The sequence below is a fragment of the Lemur catta genome, chromosome 3, assembly GCF_020740605.2.
Source record: "Lemur catta isolate mLemCat1 chromosome 3, mLemCat1.pri, whole genome shotgun sequence".
NCBI classification, from domain to species: Eukaryota; Metazoa; Chordata; class Mammalia; order Primates; family Lemuridae; genus Lemur; species Lemur catta.
Genome location: NC_059130.1, coordinates 91107913 through 91129397, shown reverse-complemented (window position 1 = coordinate 91129397; position 21485 = coordinate 91107913). Strand labels below are relative to the sequence as shown.

General features: G+C 54.6%; 1 protein-coding gene across 1 annotated transcript in view; it reads right to left on the bottom strand.

Annotated features, from left to right (window-relative positions):
• Positions 1-21485, bottom strand: part of TRABD2B (TraB domain containing 2B) — a 215313-nt gene that overhangs the window by 28080 nt on the left and 165748 nt on the right. The window contains exon 3 of the mRNA XM_045548085.1: positions 6254-6400. Within this exon, the coding sequence (XP_045404041.1) occupies positions 6254-6400 (147 nt within the window). The remainder of the gene's footprint in view (positions 1-6253; positions 6401-21485) is intronic.

Genomic DNA, 21485 nt, shown 5'->3' with positions numbered 1-21485 from the left:
CCAGCGCTGGCACGCACAAGGAATTCAGTTCAGCAAGGTGTGCAGGGTCAACTGAGCTGCCTAATGCGGCAGAAAGGCCACGGGGTCCGGGATTAGGCTGACCTGGCCTTCAGCCCCTATTCGGATGCTGTGTGGTGCTGGACAAGTTACTTAACTCTTCTGAACCTGTTTTCTCACTTGTAAGATAGGAGCCATGCTATCGTGGGGATTAAATGAGAGGAAGGGTGCTATTGTGGGCTGCATTCAGCCCTCATCACCCTACAGAGATAAGAAGAGGGGTCATCACCTTTGGTTTTCCCAATGCGTGGGCCACCATCTGCTGCCACCACCCTCTCCCTATCCCTGGCTGCAGTACTTCCCAGGACATAACCCAAACCCCTCCGTCCCTTCTTGAGGACCTCAACTCCAGGACCACCACTCCCCCAGGGCTTCCTCAACAACCTGGCGTGCAGCTGCCCAGCTCTCAGCCATGGGCACCTCACCATCACCCCATGCTCCACACCCAGCCATGGGTCCCAGGAACAGCATCAGTAGCAAGTTCTGGAACTAGGCTGAGCTCTCTGGGTTCAGGGGCAGCCTTGCCATTCCTGGTCCCCAATGCCTGGCACAAGGAAGGTGAAGGTGAACCTAGTGACGGTTCCTTGAACCCTGAACATAAAGTTGTGCTACCCCTTCCTGGCCACTGTGGCCCCTCCTGAGTTCTTCCATTCCCAACACTCTGTCTTTCCAACCTGGATGGCAGGTCCAGGTGTTCCAGCACCATCTCCTCCAGCGTGTGCATGAGGTTGTTGAGGAAACTGAGGCAGTGAGGCAGAAAATGCCCTCCCTTTCCCCATAGCCTGTCAGTGTCATTCCAGCCTCCAAGCTATTGCTCACAGGACATCTTCCACCTGCTGTCCCCTCTTCCACTTCTCTACCTTCACCTTCCTGGGCACAGAGCATGCGATGCCAGGCCCAGCTGACTGCTGGGCAAGGCAGGTAGAGACCCTGGCACAAGGAGACTAATTTCCTGCAGGTTTTAGCTCCCAAAAGGGTCATGCAGCCCAGCCTCATGGCTTCTAGAGCCAGTGCAAAGTTGTCAACACTATGAGGACAATGGAGGTGTCAATAGAGGCTGAACACTGAGGAACTCTGAAGAGGCTGGGACATCTGTCTGCCCCTGCCATCTGCTGGCCAAGGACCAGTATGCCCCCCAGAGTGAGAGGGGAGGTAAAGGGACATGCACCATGGGCTTCTCTGCCAGAAAGGCCTGATTCACTGCCTTGGGATGAACAAGACAATAAATAACCTGCTTGGTGTCCGCTAACCTTGTGCAGTGCACAACCTGCACAGATGTATGCAGCAGCCATGCTAGTGCACAATCAGGGATGGCACAGAGTTGGTGCCCAGGGATGGTTTGTTTGGCAAATAAATAAATGAGGGAATGAAGTCCTTACCCCACCCTTCACTATGGAAGTGATGACTGGCAGCCTGGACACAACAGGCCACACTCAACATGTGTGCAGCTGTAGGAAACACCAAAGGCTTCTGAGTGGGGCAGAGCACAGAGAGACTGTGATTCAGAGGGGCTATTTCTGGAAATATGACCTCACAGGCGTCTCCCCATTCCTTGCATATGCGAGAGAATGTGAAACTATGTTGTACCAACAAATAAATATTTGTTCAGTCAGTGAATGAATGAATGAGCTGAGAGGCAGCAGAGGCACAGGGGTTATGAATATAGGTCCTGAAGTCAGACAGCCAGGACAATTTGGGTTGGAAGCCCTCATTTGCTGCTTATTAGCTGAGTGGCTTCTCTATAACCAGAAAGTTACTTGGCATCTCTGAGACTCAGTTTCCAAATTGGTACCATGAGGGTAATATATGTTGTTGTAGAGATTAAATGAGTTCTGGAAAGTGCTTAGCACAGTGCATGGCACTAAGGAAGTCTTGAATTAATGTCAGCTATTATGCAACTAGCCTGCGGGTGGAGCTGGCTTCATCACCTTTGCCCTGTGATGTCAGAGGCTGCCAGTGAAGGGCGGCCTCAGCAGGGGGTAGCGACAGAGATGAGAAATAGATGGCCTCCAGAACCATTCGAGAGCCATGAAAGTAGCATTCTGCTTCCCTTCCACTTCCTAGGCTCCCTGGGACCTGTGGACGTGTCCAGCCCTTCCTCCTATGTTTCCTGACCACAAATGTACATTTGTGCAAAGATGAATCTCCACTTGTTCTTTAGGGAGCAAAAAAACAAAAAAAAAAAAAAAAAAAAATTAACAAAGACGAGAACCCAAAAGTTAAATTTCAAAGCCATGCAGGAGTTGGGCCAGAGACACTCAGCTTCCCCAGGCCGCCCGGCTGCTGGCCAGCATGGTCTGTGTGTTCCCCGCTGATGGGCCTTGGCTCTGTGCCAAGGATGGGGCCTGGGTTTGCGCCAGGGCTGGGATGGAAGCAAATTAATGATGTCATTAGACTTGTCAGGGGTCTTAAATCTTCCCTGACAAGTTTAAGTGCAGGATGCACAATAACATTTTAAAAAGGACACGTAAGGTCCCCAGGGATGGGGTGATGAGGAGATGGGTCCGACAGGGTTGGACAGGGCTGGGTGGGGCCATGGGGGTGACGTCACGGTAGACTCTCCCCAAACCCATGACCAGGACTGGGTCAGGTCTGACAGTCAAGTACTCAGGTCTGCTGATGTCACCGACATCAATGGTCACACACTTCCCGCACCCCGTCCATCCAACAGACACCCCCTGAGAACTTCCAGAGGTCTGGCCCTGTGTAGGACTGGGGGCCACGGGGCACCCTCAGACTGGGTCTGCTGCCTCAGTGAGGTGCACAGCTTCTCGGGGGGGGTCAGACATGCCCATAAGAACACTGTGGGGCACATGCTTTGAGAGGACATTGAGGGGAAGGTGAGCCCCTAGGTGGCATCTAATCGCGTGACCACGTGTCTTGCTTTGTCCAGGACAGCCCAGGTCTGTGGCTGGAGAACATTGTCTCATGCCTGTTACTCATTTCGACCCTGAATTGTATTCGACCTTTCACTCTCAAAAGTCCCTGGGTTTGGACAATACGTATATGCAGCTACTCCACACTGACGGCCGGCTGGGGTTCCGGCCAGGCTCCCCAGGGCCCGGCCTTGGATTACCCTGCTGATGCCAGGTACTAACAGTGCCAGTGGGCTGGGGGCTGCAGAGGCCAGAGCCAGGGCCATTTGCGAAAATGGGGACGGTGGGGTCAGGGGACGGTGGGGCAAGGGTGAGGTGCACCCAGGCCCCTGTCCCAACACCATCAACCCAGGCCCTGCACCTGTCCCACTGTGGCCTCCAGAGGCCGTGTCATCACCCTCCGTGCTGCAGCCAGAGGCATCCCTCTGACCACATCGCTCTCGGGTTTGAGCTCCGCGGGGCTTCCAGCTCTCTGCAGGCGCTCTCCCCCGCTGTGCCCTGGCCTTCGCTCTGCCCTGCAAGACTTGGAGTCTTCTCTGCTGGCCCTCCACCAACACAGCGTGCTCCCACTGGGTGGGCTCCACTCTCAAGCCTGGTTTCCCTGTCACCTTCTCCCTGAAGCCCTCCCCGACTGCAGACAGAGTGACTGCGGCCCCACAGCCTCTGTAGACTTGAGGCCTCCAGCTGCAGACACAGCCCCTGCTCAGCCATGTCCCTGTGGGCACTGGATCCAGCCTTGCTACTGTGACACCCAGATAGGGCTGCCTGTCCCTCCCAGAGCAGCCAGGTTCTGCCTGTGCACCCTGCACCCTGGCTGCAGCATGGGTTGCCATTCTAATCTAGGTGGCCCAATCTACCTGGTCCTCTGTCCCACTTCAAGTATGGGAATGGTCACAAGACCCCTGAGGTGGTTCTGCTTGCCAGAGAAAAATCAGTGGTCTGAACACAGGTTCAAAGAAAATCTGAGCTTGCCTTCCCCTGAGGTCACCTCACGCCTCCCTTCCTCAGCCTGGGGTCAGCCACAGCCTGGCCAGGGCCTTGTCCTGCACACCCCAACTCCAGCCTGGCCACGTCACAGCTGGGTCCTCCTGAGTGGTGACCAGGGCACCCTCTGCACCGAGCTCTGGCTGCTCGGGACTCACAGGCCTCTCCCCCAGCAGATGATGGGTGGGGCTTTGCCACCAAGCAGGTCACCAGCGAGAGTCCTAGGAGCCCCTCGGTGTGAGGGTTCTTCCCTCCTGCACCACCTAGCCGGTGTTCTCAGAATCCCGAGCCTCCCGCATTGTGGCAACGTCTCCAGCTCCCCCTTCCCTCATTGTCTACACGGCAGCAAGTACACCACATGCCTCTGTCTGCTCATGCGGCAGTTGCTCCCTGCCACGTGCTCTACACCAGACCTGAGCTGGGTGGTGGGGACCAAGAGATGGGCAGCACAGCCTTCCCACAAGAGCTCCTGCTCTGGGCTGGCCGGCACAGTCGGGACACCGGCCAGCCCCGTGGCCTAGCTCGGCTCTGGCTCCAGCCTACACTCACCCCCCCACCCCTCTCCTGTTCTTTCTTGCCTCTGGCTCATTTGCACATGGCTTCCTCTGCTGGAACATTCTGCCTCTCCCATCTGCAGCCAACTCAGGTTCTTCCGTGACCGTGCAGCTTACAGGAATCTTTCCTTCTCTCTCCAGCGCCAGGCCCCAGCCCCAAGCCCATCTAAATTAGCTGTTCCTGCCACGGGCTCAAACTGCATCCCCCACCCCTCCCGCACAGCAGGGATCACACTTTGGGGCAATGACTCCTGGAATCTGCCGTCCCCAGTGAGACTGTAAGGCCCTCAAGCGCAGCTCTCCGGGTCCCCACTAGATCCCTTTTCATAGCACTCTGTCTAGCATTATAAACTACTTCATTCATTCAGCAAATATTTACTGAGTCCAGCTCTGAGCCAAGGACTCTCTAGCCAGTTTGGCTATATTGACAAATAAAACAGACCAAAACCCATACCCTCATGAAGCTTACGTTCTAGTGGGGAGAAAAAGACAGTAAATAGTCCCTAATCAATGTCCCAAGTAGATGGTGAGTTAGAGGCTGGCAGAGGCCATGGGGAAAGGGGAGCATGGTACACGGGGGTGAGAGTGTGGGCGTGGGGCCAGGCTGCAGTCTGGGCAGAGACTGTGAGATGTGCGTGTTGGGCAGAGAGGGAGTTAGCCATGGGGTCACCTGGGAAGAGCCTCGGGCAGAGGCAACAGTCAGTGCAAAGGCAGAGGCCTGAGAGGTGGGTTCACAGGCCAGCAAGGAGGCCTGTGGGTGGGGGGAGAGAAGACGAGGAGGGCTGGGGTGGGGGCAGGGCATGGGGGCCACACAGGCCATTGCAGAGACTCTGGCTTCCACCCTGAGAAAACCCGGGAGCCCGGGCAGTGTCTTGAGCAGGGAAGCGGCCTGCTTTCTGATCCCACTGCTTCTCGCATGAATGGCTGGTCAAGCACCATGACAGAGGAGCCACAGGCGCCTAGAGGTGCCTGGGAGAATATCTAACTCCACCCAGGGGATCTGGAAGATTTCGTAGAGGAGGTGACATTTGACCATGGCCAAGTGAAAGGAACCCAGGGGGAGGAGGAGCCTGAGCACGGGCACAGAGGTTTGGAAGGACAAACTACATTAGCACAGCTGCAAGTTCCACGGGTCAGCAGACCAAGGTCTGTCGGGTGGGGGACCTGGGCTGTGACAAGGCCAGCAGAGGGCAGGTCCTGAGGGCCTTGAATGCTGGAGGAAGTGTCTCGGAATTTACCCTGAGAGCATAGGGAGCATGGCAGGGTCTGAGCAGGGGTGATCCACAGGCAGCCCCTTGGGGTCCTACTCACTGTCTGAGCAGCCTGGTGGTCATCTTTCCTCTAGGACTTGAACCAAAGCAGAACCCAAGTCCAAGCTCTGAGTAACCGTGGGCTTTTCCTCCCCTGGGCCTACATTTCCCCAGATGGTGAACGGAGCCTCTCAGAGGCCTCTCTGGTCTTGCAGGCTAAGCTCCCAGGGTCCCAGGCCCCAGAGCCACACGGGCCTGGCTCAAGTTGCTGCTGCTCTTGGTAACTCGATAACTCAACAACTAGTAAGTCGTGTGGCCTTGGGCAGGTCTCTTTCCTTCTTGAGCCTCCATTTTCCCACCTATAAAAGGGGGATTAACGCTAGCTCCTGTTTACCACAGCTAGAGAGAAGATTGCCTGCGCCTGACACACAGTAGGTATGCAGCCACTGCCAGGTGGGTCCACAGGGACCTGGCTCGAGGTCTTTGGAGCTGGTGACCCAGAGGCTATCCGGGCGGGAGGAGAGAGCCTCACCTGGGACGTGTCGTGGTTGAAGATGACTGCGTTGAGGTCCCCGCAGTTGTAGTGCTTGATGAGGTCCTCCGTGGTGTATGGTGCCTGCAGGCTCCCTGCCCGCACGCTCTCATGCTGCAGCAAGGTCTGGTTCAGGGCAAACAGCACCTGGGCCGAAGAGAGAGAGGCGTGAGAGCTGTGCTCAGGGACCCTGGCTGGGCTCCAGGACCAGCCCTCCTCCCTCTGGACTTGGGGCAACAGGCCTGAAACAGAGAAGGCGTGGGGGGCCGGCACCAGCTGGCTGGGGCTGCACGTTTCCACACTTCCTGCCCCGACTCACTGGGCTCTGCACACGTCCCGCCTGCTCTCACCTCCAGCCCTCTGCCCACACAGGTCCCCAGGGCCGCTCTGGGTCGCAACAGCTTATAGTGACAAAATAAGAACCCTGCTGTGTCTGGATTTGGGGCCGCCAGGATTTTCTTTTGACTCCTTTGCGTTCCTGTGCTTAGTGGGGCTCTAGAATGAGGATGGACTAATTTGTAATTAACAGCACTTCCAAAGCAAAACAAACAAATGAAGAAAAACAAATAAAAATCCAAGTTAGTTGTCAAGGCCCAACCTAAAGGCCACCTCCTCGGGAAGCCTTCCTGGCCCAGGGCAAGGCCTAAGGAGCTGGGACTAAGGGTCAGATCCATGCTGGCATTGATTGCGGGTGTCCTCAGGCTCCTCTGTTCTCTGGGCCACCGTGCCTGGCCCTGGGGACACAGCTGGGCCAGCCAGATCTGCCACGCTTCAGGGCCACTTGGAGTGCTATACGAAAGTCAGACATGCAGACCTTACCCTGCGGGGTCAGAATCTCTGTATTTTTAACAGGCTCCCCGGGCACTTCTTAAGCAGCCTGACTACCTTTGGCATTTAAGGATCATGGCTCCAGTGGCACACAGCTGCCCGAGGCACAGGCGCCCTGAGAGATTTTCTAGTCCAGTACCCCCATTTTGGATGGAGAAACTGAAGCACAATGAGGGGAATGGACTTGCTCAATCCACGCAGCTGGGACCGGCACTAGCTTCACGTGACTAAGTATCTTAGACTCCTTTGGCCGACAGAAGGGAGGATCCTGACCATTATTTGGGTTATTTGGCAGAGATATAGAGAAAAACGTGTTGCAATTCCTGTGCAAAATGTCAGGAGGCAGCCTCAGGCCACCTGTCCCTGCTATTTCCCCAGCCCAGCCCTCAGCCCTCAGGCCCTGCTCATCCTGTTGGCACAATGCCTTGGACAACATGCCCTCAGCCTCTTCACCCACACTGATTCAGGCCCAAGCATCTCTCATTGGGTCCACTGCAATGGTCCTTCCCATCTCTCTGCCCCTCCCAACTATCCCAGCAAGATTATAATATATTTAATTCACACCCGTGGGGGCTGCACACACCTGCCCTGCTGCTTCTGCCATGGTCATCTAGTAAAAACGTAAGTCTGATGATCTCCCCCTCTCTCTTTTTTTTGCTCAAAACTTTCCTGGGTCCCTTCTGCCTGCAGGTTAAAGGCCTAGCTCTTCAGTGGCTCCTCGAAGGCTGTAATCTAGACCTTGCTGTGGTCTTACTTCATTTCTTACTTGGACCCCGTGCCTCTAAATACCAAAAAACTCAGCATTCTTTAAACAAAACAGTCTTCCACCTCTGAGCCTCTGCATATGCTGTTCCATACGCATGGAAAATCCTGACCCCTCTGTTCTCCACCTGCAACCTCGGCCTTGGCTGTCTAGACTCTGCTCAGCTGTCTTCCCCAGGAAGCTTCTCTGACCACCTGGGGGTGGGGTGAGGCCCCTTCCCGGGTTCCCCTGGTGTCTGTGGGTGGTAAACCGACAGATTAATGGCCCAGAACCATAACACCTCCCTGGATTCATGCCCTTTGCCATGGAACTTTGTAGCTCCTTCCCATTCTGACTCTGGATCTGTTTTGGCCAGTGGGATGCCAGTAGCCATTATAAATGAAGGCAGCTGTTCCGCTGCCCTGAGAAGGCCCAGGCTAGCCTGCTGGAGGATGAGACAAGATAAACAGAGTTGTCCAGCCACAGCCATCCTAGACCAAGCCCAGCCAACAGCCGGCCAAATCCCAGACATGTGAACAAGCCCAGCCAAGATAAGCAGAGCTTACCCACAACTGGCCCCAGATGCATGCACAGTAAACACTTGTTACAGAGCATAATGTGGCAATAGACAACTGACACAGCACCGTGGGAACATTATATTGCAATTGTTAGCTACCAGCCTCCTCCACTACATTATGAGCATCTTGAAGGCAGGAATTGTGTCTTATTCGTTTTTGAATCAGCACTGTGCCTGGTAAAGAGAGGGTGTCACCTCATGCTTTCTTTATTTCTTTGAGCACCTTCCTAGGCTGCTCGTTAAGCCCTCAGAACTAGCTCCTAAAACTCTGGCACTGTGCATTTTGAGGCATGTCACCACCATGTGGCAGAAGTTCCCACCAAGAGGCAACAGTCACTTGGTTCAAGAACACATAATCTTGAAGAAGAAAGCTTGCAAAATAGGTACACACAGCCTGGCCAAAACAGACACAGGCAGCACGGCCCAGCCTGTGCTCGTGAGGTCACTTCCACCCCCTCCCGCTTTTGCTAGAGGCTGGGCAGGAGAGCGGGGCTGGGCCGGGTGCAGCAGCCCAGGCTGCTCCCCTAATGAGCTGGCTGGAGATGAGGTCAGAGCCCCCCCACCCCACCTCTGGGCCTTTTCCAGGCCTCTAGGCTCTGGCCACCGCCACTGAAATCCGATCTGCAGCCATCTGGTGTGGGGTGTCGATGGCAGCATGGTGGCTGGGGATGGATCACAGGAGGCAGTGGCCCTGTTGCTGTGGACATTGCTAAGGCAACAGGCCCTTCCTCCCCTACGGCACATGCCTCGGGTGAAAGTGTCCGTGTCGAGCTGATCCACTCCCCTCCTCTGGGCGCCTGGGACACACAGACGTTCCGTGACCACACCCAGCGGCTGCACACACCTGCCCCGCTGCTTCTCAGACTCAGCCTGGCCAAGACACCACCTGACCTGTGGTGAGGTCATCGGCCCAGGCACCCAGAAGACCCGCCTGGAGGGGAAGTGGCTCCCGTGGACCTCACTTCATTCACAGGGTCACCTCTGCAATCCTGTGGCCCTCGCAGAGCTGGGAAGTGTTCTAGAGAATTAAGTGCGTTACAATCTGCAGGGTGCTACGGACAGTCCTGGCATACAGTAAGTGCTGGATAAGTGCTTGTTACATAAAACTTAGAAGAAAATAGACCCAAACCTTCCCAGATGGGAGCTGGAAGGGCCCCGGTCCAGAGGCTTTTCAGGCCTTTTATAGCCATGGAATCCTTTCTTCTTGTTGTTGTTTTCCAAAGGAACCTTACTTGGAACTCAAAACATGCAGCAGATAAAAATGGAAACTGCCCTGGTTGCTATAAGGGAGCCAGGCTGGAGCCTGAACTCCCGCCAGCTCAACGTCCCCCTGCGGCAGGGACTCCTAAGGCCTGCCTTCCTGAGGAACCCCCAGGTACCCTGGAGCCCAGTTTGAGAACCACTGATCTCACGCCCTCATCATGTAAAGCAGGGGAGGAGACAGGAGCCAGAGCAGGCAGGAGGAGCCTTGCCCAGGGCCACCCAGTGAGCTGGGGGCAGAGTGGGCTCAACTTCCAGTCTCCTGACTCCCGCCCAGGACCCTGTGCAGTGGGTCCACGGGCACAGTCCGCGTTCATCCACACACATTGCCACACCCGTTTCATTTTTGCAGCTCTGTGAAATAGCCAGAAAGATCCACGGAATTATTTATTGTTAGCCTGTTACTAATAAGTCTGTTATAAATAGTCTATTACTAAGATATAAAATTGAGGCCAGATCATTTAAGAGGCATTCCCATGTGCCACAGTAGGAGTGTGGTGGGGACAGGACTGAAACCCAAGCTTGTCACCCCCGACTTCCCGCAGTCGGGAGGTTTGGTGCCTCCCACAGACCCCGGTGCTTCGCTTGGCCTAGGCATTCATCCCACGAGTCGTCCGCTCCCTGCCTCCTCGTTCGCCACGGAATCCCAGGGTCTCCACAGCACTCAGGAAGGACGCTGAGCCTGGACACGTGCTCTTCCCCTACGCCCCGCCCTGGATCCACCCTTTGCAATTTATAAGGAGGTCTTCCTCCGTTCATTACTGGGATTACGAGGTTTACTGAGCACGTCCTATGTGTCAGGAACTTTCTATTTCTAAGATCATGTTAATTTATTTAATCTTTATAGCAACTCTGAGCTAAGTCTATTATTAGCTCCATTTAATAGATTAAAAAAAAAACCAAAACTACAGCAAGGAGACATTAAGTACCTTGCCAGAGGTGACAAAGCTGGAGAGGGGTAGGACAGGCATTTGGGTCAGCCTGGAATGCGTCCTCTTAGCTAACCACTGCCCACTGAGGCCTCCCTCCTGTCTCTCCAGGAGAGAGCCAGCAGGAATGGTGTCTTATTCACAGAGAGGAAGCCAAAGAGGTAGAGGGGAGTGACAGGCACAAGGCCACATAGCTGGTAAAGGACACAGCTGGGTTTGAAACTACAGCTCTCTGGCAGCAGCCTCGGTTCCGACGGCCAGGACTTCAGCAGCATGGGGGCGCCTTTGCAGCATTCTCGGTGCCTCCTGCAGAGGGAAGCCACACTCATTCACTCAACAAACGTTTACTATCAGCTGCTTCTCTGCAGGGATCTGAGATTGGTGGATTCACTGGACTGGGTTTCCATCTGTCTGGAGCTCATTTTGGAGGCTATGCCATCACAGTGAGGGTGGTTTATAAGGAAGGAAGTGCCTGGCCCTGCCTCTGCCTCCCTCTCATCCACCCTGAATTCCCAAGCCTGGAGCTGCTCAGACTCCCGGGCTGCGATGCTTTCTGCTCCCGGCCACTTTGCAATAACAAACCTTCCGTGCACGTAGCCTCAGTGGCCCGCTCTGGGATAATGTTTATGATAAGGCTTTGACATGGAATAACAAACACTGGGCAAAGGCTAGCGCCGTCTCACCGCACCCCGCACCCCCCCGATCGCCATGTGGGGGGGGCCCAGCCACCAAGAGCCCCCAAGCATCCCAGGTGGCCCTCCTCGCCAGGGCTTGCAGGGCACGAGGTGGCCCACGGCATCTGCTGAGTGCGGGCCCGGATGGAGTGAGGCAGGCGCCAGGAAGGTGGGGACAGGTTTATTGTTCCAGAGATGTCTAGTAAACAGTCCTGGATGGGCGGGGATGGTGAACACCAAGGCCTCTGTTCACTGCGTGGCCCAGCGACGGCACTGCGAGGACAAGGCAGCAGGACCCCTTTGTCTAGAAAGTCTGGGCCGGGGGCCCATGGAGACGGGCCTGGCTCTCAGGCTGGAGGTCTGAGGTGGGCCAACGAGCTCTGCTAACCCGCCCTGAAGCCCTGGGGAATCACAGCAAAGACCCCAATCCACTCCGCTATGGTTACCGAGCACCTCCCACATGTGCCAGGCACTGTTCTAGGTGCCAAGGAGTTAGCCAGGGACAAAACAGACACAAATCCCTGCTCTCACAGAGCTTACCTGCTAGAGGGGTAAATAGAGAACCAAATTATTAGTAAAAATATTAATGTACAGCATGTTGGAGGCACAACAGTGATTCCACTGAACTGGAAGTTAGAACTGCCACCCGGGCACGGTGATGCCTCAAGCCTTGTGCCTCGCAGTCAACAGGTCAAGAAGGGGGTTCCTGTGCTGGCTGTGGTGTTTGAGCCCGACTGTCAAGGGAAAACTGGGTTGCGACTCCAAGAGAGGAAGGAAGAGTAAGTCTGGAATACGGGAAATCTGCTAGGGCATCTCAGTATTCCCACACCCTGGGATTGAAGGCAACAGAAAACTACAATGACCCAGTCCAGGCAGGACGACTCACGGCCCAGACCATTCGGGAATGAAGGTTTGGGTCACCCTGCCCGGTTAAGAACCGTGACCAGTTGATGTTGCTGAAGGCAAAGGGAATACAGAATCGGCAGTAGAAGCAGAATGTGGTTACAAATACCAGCTACAACCACATGACCGGTTGTAGAAACAAGGACTGTCGTTGTCATCAGTATTACTCCTCATTTTGTTACAAATACGTGTGTGCATGTGTGGACGTGTGTGGTGTGTGTGTGTGTCTATCTCAAATATCTCTGATTTCTACCCTCTCTTATCCTCTTATGATATGTAACATAAGATATATTTATTGACTTTATATCACAGTGTTTAAGTATTGGCAACTTTACATCATAGTATTTAAGTTACAGGATATCAAGAAGAAGAATACATGTTATCCAAGGACTTTGTTTTCTCTTCTGGGGAAAGAGTCAGTGCATTTTGGTTTGTATGCAGTATAACTGCATCATGTTAGGTGGAACTATGACCATGCTATTGTCTTTATTTGGAGGCTAAGTACAGTTTAAGGAGATGTGTATAGGTGCCCAGTGACAAGGGCTGGACTTGTGATGGTTAGTTTTATGTGTCCACTTGGCCAGGCCACAGTACCCAGATATTTGGTCAAAGTATTTTTTAGATGTTTCTGTGAAGGTATGTTTTTAGATGAGACTGACATTTAAGTCAGTAGATTTTGAGTAAGGCAGATTATTCTCCATAATATGGGTGGGCCTCATCCAATCAGTCGAAGGCTTTAATAGAAAAAAACCTGACCTCCTTCAAAGAAGGGGGAGTTCCACCGGGAGACTGCCTTTAACTTGAACTTGAACTGCTGCATCAACTCTTCCCCAGTTGTCTAACCTGCCAGCTTACTCTGCAGATTTTGGACTTACCCACCCACCCAACATATGATGCAATTCCTTGAAATCTCTCTCTCTCTCTCTCTATATATATATATACACATACATTCTACTGATTGTGTTTCTCTCTAAAATGAATACAGGGTTACAAAAAGAAAATAAAGCAGGAAAAGGGGTGGGGAGTGAGGAGGGAAGGAGATCAACGGTGCAAGGGCCCTGTGCACACTGAGGACAAGCAGAGACCCCGGTGGCTGCAGCTGGGTTGACAAGGAGGAGAGAGAGGGGAGAGGAGGGCCAAGGTAGGGAGCATGCCAGATTATATGGGCCATTGCAAAGATGCTGGGAAACCACCCTACACCATAATCCTTTCAGGTAAGGATTGTTATTTCCATACGACAAACGAGGAAACTCAGGCCTTGAGGATGGTGAAGTCACTTTGCACAAGAACTGGAGCTGTGATTCAAACTCAGGTCCAGCTGGCAGGTCCTGGGTTCTTTTCTGCTATCCCTGGGCCCAACAGGCCCAGCCACCTCCACCCCGCCATTGGTTAGGACAGACATATAAACAGACAAACAGGGTCAGTCTGCGAGGCCCAGATTCTGAGTGATCAGCTGGGAAGGAGGGGTGTTAGAACCTCAGCCATGGGGCACTATGAGAGTGACATATATGGGAAGATAAGAGGTCACCTTTGCCAAGGAAACCTCACCTGGTACACAGCCTCCCTGCTCTGTTTTCACTCTATGTCCTGCCTGATAGAACCTTGTTCTCAACCCTAGGACCTTCATCTATGTGTCCCCTCTGTCTGGAACCCTCTCTCCACCCACCAGTTCGCACCCCCTTTGCACCTGGCAGTAGAGCTCCTTCCTTCAGCAGAACTGTCCTGAGTCACAGACTGGGCAGGGTCCCTGGTAGGTGCCCCCAGAGCACCTGACACTTCCCAGGCCATGGCTGGACGGGGAATGCTCTGAGGGCAGGCAATTGTCTGTCTTGGTCTTGAGTGTTTCCCCAGAGAGAACACAATGCCCAACACATGCATAATAAATGCTTGAGAAACACGTGTAGAATGAAGCAATGAACAAAAAGCCGAGTGAGTCACCCATCCCAGGATGCCCATCCTGAGCAGCTCCTTGCCAGGACGCAGCACCTCCCACGGCACAGAGCAGGGAGGAGCTGAGCCCCTGGACCCTGGGCCAGATGCCTCTGTCGGCACCCTGGGCAGGGCATGCGTGGCAGCTCCGAGGCACAGGAAGCCTTCTCCAGTGTGGGGGCCGTTTCCTCAGAGGCTAGCGCCGGCCAGGCTCTGGCTGAGGTTTATTTATTTATTCTCCTTGCCCCATCGGAGGCACCAAAGCAGTGCCGACGACTTCCTTGCTTCCTGTGCAGGATCCGGAGTCTTCCGGGTCCCCAGCACAGAATCCTGTCTCCAGACACTGGGCTACTGAGCAGAGGCATCCAAATAAACACAGGGTTTCCTGGAGCTGGGCTGGCTTGGAGCTGGGAGGTGGCATGAGAGATCTCGTCACCACCCGACTCTCCACTGTGAACCCCTGGGCGAGTCACTTTCCTTCCCTGGGCCTTGGTTTACCCACCTGTGAAAAGAACTAATTTACACATTCATTGAACAGATATTTAATGAGCACTTATGTACCAGAGACTCTTCCAGGCCCTGGAGGCACAAGAGTAAACACAGCAGTAAAGGTCCCTGCCCCAGTGGAGCTTTGATTCCAGAAGGAGTAAGCTGACAATAAAGAAAGCAATAAGTAAACTTTCTAGCATGTTGGGAGTGATAGTTGCTAAGGAGAAAATAAGGCAAATAAAATTACAGGAAGTGTGGGTGTCTTGGGGGTAGACATTTAAGAGAAGATGTCCAGGTAAGGCCACCGTGAGGAGTGACATTTGAGAAAGGACTTGGAAGAGATGAGGGAGGTAGCTGAAAGTATGGCTGGGAGAAGAGCTTTCTGGGCAGAGGGGAACAGTAAGTGCAAAGGCCCTGAGGCAGAAGCAGGCCTGGTGGGTGTGAGGAGCAGGGAGGAGGCCAGTGTGGCTGGAAAGGAGTGAGCAAGGGTGAGCTAGGTGAGCTCTGTCTCAGGGAGGGGCCCAGCAGGAAGCAGATGGCACATGTGAAGTCACAGGGCATATGCCAGTGAAGTCCGTTCCACGAAGTCAGTTCGACTGAAAGAGTGATTGGAGAGCACTGAGTGATGGGAATATTCACAAAGGTGTGGGCAGGGGATGGCAGAGCAGTGTGGAGTGGCAGCAGGGGAAGTTCTACTGCTCCTAAACCTTTAAGGGAAGGGGTGGGGCAGGGACCCGAACCAGCCCAGAGCCACAGGCTTTGGGGAGGGAGCACAGCTACCACTGTGGCCTGGACCTGCCAGTGTGGCCTGGACCACGGCAGTGCCCGGGAGGGAGGAGAGTGGTGGGTGGAGGCAAGAGATGTCTCACCTCCCTTCCCTGTCTGCCCGCCCATCTCCTGCCAGTTCTCCCACTGGAATCAGGATGAGGGGGAGCCCTGGTGATATCAGGTCAGCCCAGGACACAGAGCAGGGCAGGAGTAGTAGAAGGCGGATCGGGGAAGCAAGCAGGGAGAACAAGGCAGAGAGGTTACAGTGAGGTGGGCGCTGGGGGCAGGTCCTGGGGGCTTTGGAGCTTTGCAGGCCTTTGGCTTCCCAAGTGATGGGAAGTCATGGGGCGTCTGAGCAGAGGCGTGCTGGGGAGGCAGGGGTGAAGCAAGGACGCAGGCTGAGGATTAAGTCGGCTCTGCCCTCCTTCTTCCCTTCACCATCTCCCTGTCCCGATGCCCAGCTACGACCCAAAGAACCATGGACTCGGCCTTGAGCACAGATGTCCCCTGCCCCGTGGATGCCTGTTGGCAGGACCCAGCGGTGCTGGCCACACCTCCTTCTGCCCTGCAGTGTGGGCTGACTGAGCCCTCAGCGCTTTTCTGGGTGGGCATGGGGAGGCCTGACTCACCCTAGCTTTCTTTCCTTCTTTTCTCTGAATGCTGAGTTTCTCCACCCAAAGACCACCCTTAAAGATCCCAGTGTTCCTCCTCTGTCCTTCAAGTCATGCCAGGAAATGCTCATAAATCCGGAGCCACCCACATGATGAGATTAGCATTCTGTCGGGTAAGGAGGCTGATGGCTGGGACCGGCTGGGACTGGCCCAGAAGCTTGGGGTCTCCAGGAGAGGAGCTTACGTGGAGCCTGCCCCCCAAAGCATCCCTTAGTTTTCGGTTTTCAGCACAGAGGCTGAAGATCTGGACTCTGGTGCTGCAGGCTCTGACTCGGCCCAGCTGCAGGACTCACGCTCTGAGCCACAGGCCCCTTCTGAACCACGAGCATGTGGGGGGACATCTCAGCTCTCGAAGGCCTATTGAAAGAGCCTAACATTTTGGAACATTACACCCCACCCCCTCAGGATTTACACAGTCTGTGCTCCAGGCACTTTGCATGTAGGGGCACATGTGTTCTACATAACAGCCCCGTGAGGGCGGCAGTGTTGATCCCATTTCACAGACAGGAAACCCAAGGCTCAGAGACGTAAGTGGCATCCCCCCCTCCCCGGTGCTGGGGCCCGGTGCCCACTGCCTGAGCTCTGCCCGGGCTTCACGCATCACGCCCCCCCACCCCCCGTTTCTGCTCCCAGTAACCACCTCTGGTCTCCTAACTGAATACACTCTGCAAATGAACGAAAGGCAATAAAACACACTGGAACGTTCCAGAGAATCTCCTAGACTGACCAATTCTCTGTTTCAAAGCTTTGAGCAACTTCAAGGTGAGGGAGGAGATGGACAGAGGGGCAGGTAGTTATAACGTGGTAAGTTAATGGTAAAATACAAAGGGTTGGGCCTTGGAGTGGGTTTCTGACCCGGCTGGGAGTTGGTGATGGAATCCCAGGCTCCGCTGGGTTGTGAAGGATGAGTGGGGGTGAGAGGGGAGGGCACGGACCTGCACAGTGTGTTTAAAGATGTGTCAGGAGTTAGCCCTGGAGGGATCCGTGGTGCAGGGTCTTCTGTCTCTCACCACGGGCTCTGGACTCTGCCCAGCCAGCCTGCACCAGCCTCCTCCACCTGCTCTTCAGACACTGGACAAGTCACCTGCAGAGGCCGACGTGGATGGGGACCAGAGGTGAGCTGACCGAGACCTGCGGAGGGACAGCGGTCTACACGGGAGGCAATTGGTCAGCAGTGGCCATAGTCACCGTCGTCATCATCACTATTATCAAGCAGCTATTTCCATTGGCTCAAGGAATGTCATTTTTATTTTCCTGCCGTCTCAGACCTGCCCTGCTGACATAGCTGCCTAGACTTCAAAAGGCAAGTCCCCATTTTCATTTGCAAAATCAGTATGAAATTCCTAGAGGGCCTAATTCCTCTGGTCTGACCACACAGCAATTTCCAATTTGCGGGGGCTGGGGGGGTCTCACAGGCCCTCCAGCGGTGTGGGGCCCTCCTCTCTGCTTTGGTCCTGGGCAGCGGCCAGGGAGGACTGGTTGAGTGGGGACCTCCAGGTGGCCCAGCGTGGGAGGGGAGGAGCTGGCTCTGTGAGCACTGCATGATGAGGAGAGAAACTGTAACCCGCCTTGGCGTTTGTCTGCTGGGCCACGGGCTACCGAGCGCTTCAGAGACAAGCAGAGACAGAAGGGGCAGGGCCTGACCCAGCTTCAAACCTGGGACCTGCTAGGGACGGGCTGTGTGAAGCTCTGGTCTGGCTGTTTCAGTGATGTGCTGGCAAGAATGTGGGACCAGCCCGTATCCTCCTGGAGCCTCAGCTTACCCATCTGCAAGTGGGCAGAGTAATATTGGTCCTGCCTGCCTGAGGTTAACATTCTAAAACCCTTGCAAGGCTTTGCTGCCCTTCCTTAGGACACACACACACACACACACACACACACACACACACACACACACACACACATACTCTTTAAGGGAACTTCTGTTCCCTAAGCACTGGGGTAGGTCCCAGCTGCAGGAGGTGTTCTGAGGAGGGGCCAGAGTTCAGCGTGTGTGGACAGGATTCCCAATCCCTCTTCAGTGTGCAGTCTGGACTAGCGCCAGGCCCTGTGCTGGGTGCTGGGGCCATGGACCCCGATCAGTGCTCATTCCCTCCTTGAGGAGCTCGCGGTCAGAGGTGGGGTAGAGCAAGGGAGGAGGTTCCAAGGACTTGCGACAAGATCACACACACTTGTTAAAGCTGGGGCCAAGGGATGGACAAGGTGCTGTGACAGCCCCGTAGAACTGGCGGGGTGCGGGGAGCCCAAACAGGAGATCCCAAAGGCGGTGACTCTGCAGCAATGCCCTGTGGGGCATACATTTGTCACACGGGAAAGAAAGAAAAGGCATTCCAGGTAGTGTCAACAGCCCATGCAAAGGAATGGGGGCTGGTGAAGCTGGCAGGTGTGGGGACACGTCCATGATCGTCCTGGGCCGGAGTGCAGCATGTGGAGGAGGGTGCAGGATGGACCCGGGGCAGGGAACAGAGGTGGATCCACAGCTCAGACTCTACCCACGGACCATGGGAAGCACCTGAAGTTTGTAAGCAGGCGGTGCTCAGTCAGGCTCTGGATTTAGAAGCTGCCCTCTGGCTGCTGCGTAGAGGTCAGGCTTAGGGGGCAGACAGGGCAGGAGACAGTCTTAGCCTGGGCCTGGAAAGGTGAGGATGCCCCTCCTGGGCCCCGGGTGCGCAGGGGATGCATGGAGGAAGTGAGGGGCGGGTTAGAATTCCAAATCTTTCCAGGTTTGCACATTCTAGAACCCTTCAACTCAGGGTTCTGAGGCTCTCCCATTGCCTGTCTCTGTCCCCTCTCCCCTTTCCTAACTTTTGAAGCTGGGTCCTCCATCCTCTCCTCCTCCATTTAGGGATCCTGGAGCCCCCCTCGGGGGAGTGGCCGGACAAAACAGGGGCAGGCAGAGCGGCAGGAAGGAGAGCAGCCTGCGTGGGACCCTGTGGTGCTGACAGTCCAGGGAACGGCACTCCTCCTGGTGCATCAAAGGGACAGCTGCACAGAACTTGGCCTCGCAGACAAAACCAAATGCAGTGCCAACTTCTCTTGCTTTGAGCCTGTTTGAAGTCACAGGAGATACTTCCTGGCAACAGGATGGGAGTGTTGGAGACTTTGGCACCACCCAGAGACCATCAGACGAGGGGGAGGGGTGGTTCTTCGATCCCGTATGGCTTTTCATTGTGCAGAGAGGACACCAAGCCCCAGAGAAGGCAGGAAGGTGCCCAAGGTCACACAGCAAGCCAGGGGATGTGGACTAAAGCAGGAATGAGGCACCCATCTGCTTCACTTGGGCAGCTCGGGTCTCCTATGCCCCCTTTTCCTCTCTTTCCCCCTACCACAGAAAGGGAGAATGTTTTTAGACCCAAGGCAAAAGAATGTGAAACTGAAATCTGAGCCTTAAGTTTTGGGAAAGGAACACAGAGGAGTCAGACACATTCTGGATGAGCAAAGATCGGCTTACACTGCAGATGGGAAATACTCGGTGTTATCCAAGGCCCTCTTATTGCACAGGTCTGACCTGGGAGGGTGGACTGAGTGCAAGGTGATGGGAGCAGAGAAGGACCCCCAAGAGAGCTGGTTAAGGGGGCCAGCCTGCTTCCAGCATCCACCATGGGCACAGGGAGGTCCGCTCCAACCTCTTAGCTCCCAGCCCAAATCTCGTGGGGCCTTGGGCCCTTGCTGGCATCCCAGCATGGACGTGCTACCAGGGCCCTGCTAGAGTAGGGGCAGGGGTCCTTGCTGGCCCCACTTGTCAGCCCACACATCCATCATGCCCCAGCTGACAGCTCACCTCCTCTAAGAAGTTCTCCCCTTCAGCTCCAGTCTGTGTTTGTCTTCCCCTTGTGTGAGCTACTGCAACTGGCAGGCCAGAGCTGCTTTCTGCCCTGGGGTATCTGGGGCTCCATGTGACTGAGGGTTGGTAAGAACGTGTGTGCACTTGTGTGTGTGCGAGAGATAGAGACGGAGACAGGGATAGGTAGACTGAGTCAGGACAGGAGTGCGGACTGCAATGTGTGCTATCCCAGCCACCGAGAGGCCTGACCACAGACTCACATTCATGCATGTAACGAACGCGTGTGTTTGTTCCTGTTCAGGTGCTGTGCAGGGGTTCTGGGAGCCTGAGATTAATGGGGCTCAGTTGCTCCTTTCCCGACACCAACGGGTCCCATGGATCATTCTCCACGTTCCAGTCTTAAACTGGCCCACTAGGCCCTCTGCGATCTGGTCCCAGCCTTATTTGTGTCTTCAACCTCATCCCCCTCCATGCTCTCCCTTTTGCTTTTTTCCCTCCTTGCTGCTGGAGGGCACTGTACACCGTGGTCTCAGGCCCGGGGCCCCAGGGCCTAGGCTGTGTCTCATATCCTGAGCACTCCTGACCTGATGCGGGTCCCACTGGTTCTGGGCCTAACGGGGAAAGGGGATGCTGTGTGTGGGTGCAATATTTAAAAATCATAAATGAGACTACAGAACTTCCAGACTTAAATTCCACATGGCTCTCCCCTGGTCCAGGAATAACTATGACCTTCCTAGACACGGGCTGTCAGCAATACTTGGGAGGACGCTGCCTGTCCCCCAGACCCATCTAGCCCCCTGACCTCCTCCCTTGTGCTTTTACTGCTTTATGTGTTGCCTTTATAGTTTTTTTGAATGTGCTATTTCCTTCCACTTCAGGGCCTTTGCACGTGCTGGTCCTTCTGCCAGGTATGCCCTTTCTAGCATCCTTCTTTTTTCCTCACTGACTCTACTCAGAGACAGAGTTAACTAACTCGATTTCAGAGAGTGGCTCAGGGATCGCCTCCTGAACCTCCTTCCCTGATCCCCCAGATCAGCTCAGAGGCCCCTGTTCAAAGCTCTCCTACATTCTGTGCTCTTCCTTCAGAGTACTCACAATAATATGGCTTTATATATTTATGTGGTTAATCATTTGTTTAATGTCTGCTTATTCTAATAATGAATTTAACTACCATCGATCATTTGTTCTATGCCAGGCATTCTGCAAAGTTCATTATAAATATTATTTATTTAAGTTCTGGCAACTCTGTGAGGTGGTTTGCATTTTTATCCCCATCTTACAGATGAGGCAAAGGAGGCACGGAGTGGTTAATGACTTGCCTGAGGTCACACAGCAAGTAAGTGGTAGATGAACGAAGACAGTCTGGTAAAATAAGCCATGTCCCAAACGGTCTCCTACCAGCTTTTCTGCAGACATGACCAGGGTGGGCACCATGTCGGCTTTACTCATCCTCATATCCCAGGACCTAGTCCAGGACCTGCCACTTGTAGCCTCCCACTAGAGAAGAAAGGAATAGAGAAGGAAATGGGAAGGAAGGAGGGAGAGGAGGGGGCGAGGCTGGCGTGCCAGCTGTTAGAGAGGCATCTTTGCTCAGCCAGCCCCCCAGGAGACGCCTCTAGAGGCCAGGTTTCCCCCGCTCCATACACACCCCTGGCTCCCGGATCAGAGAGTGCCAGTG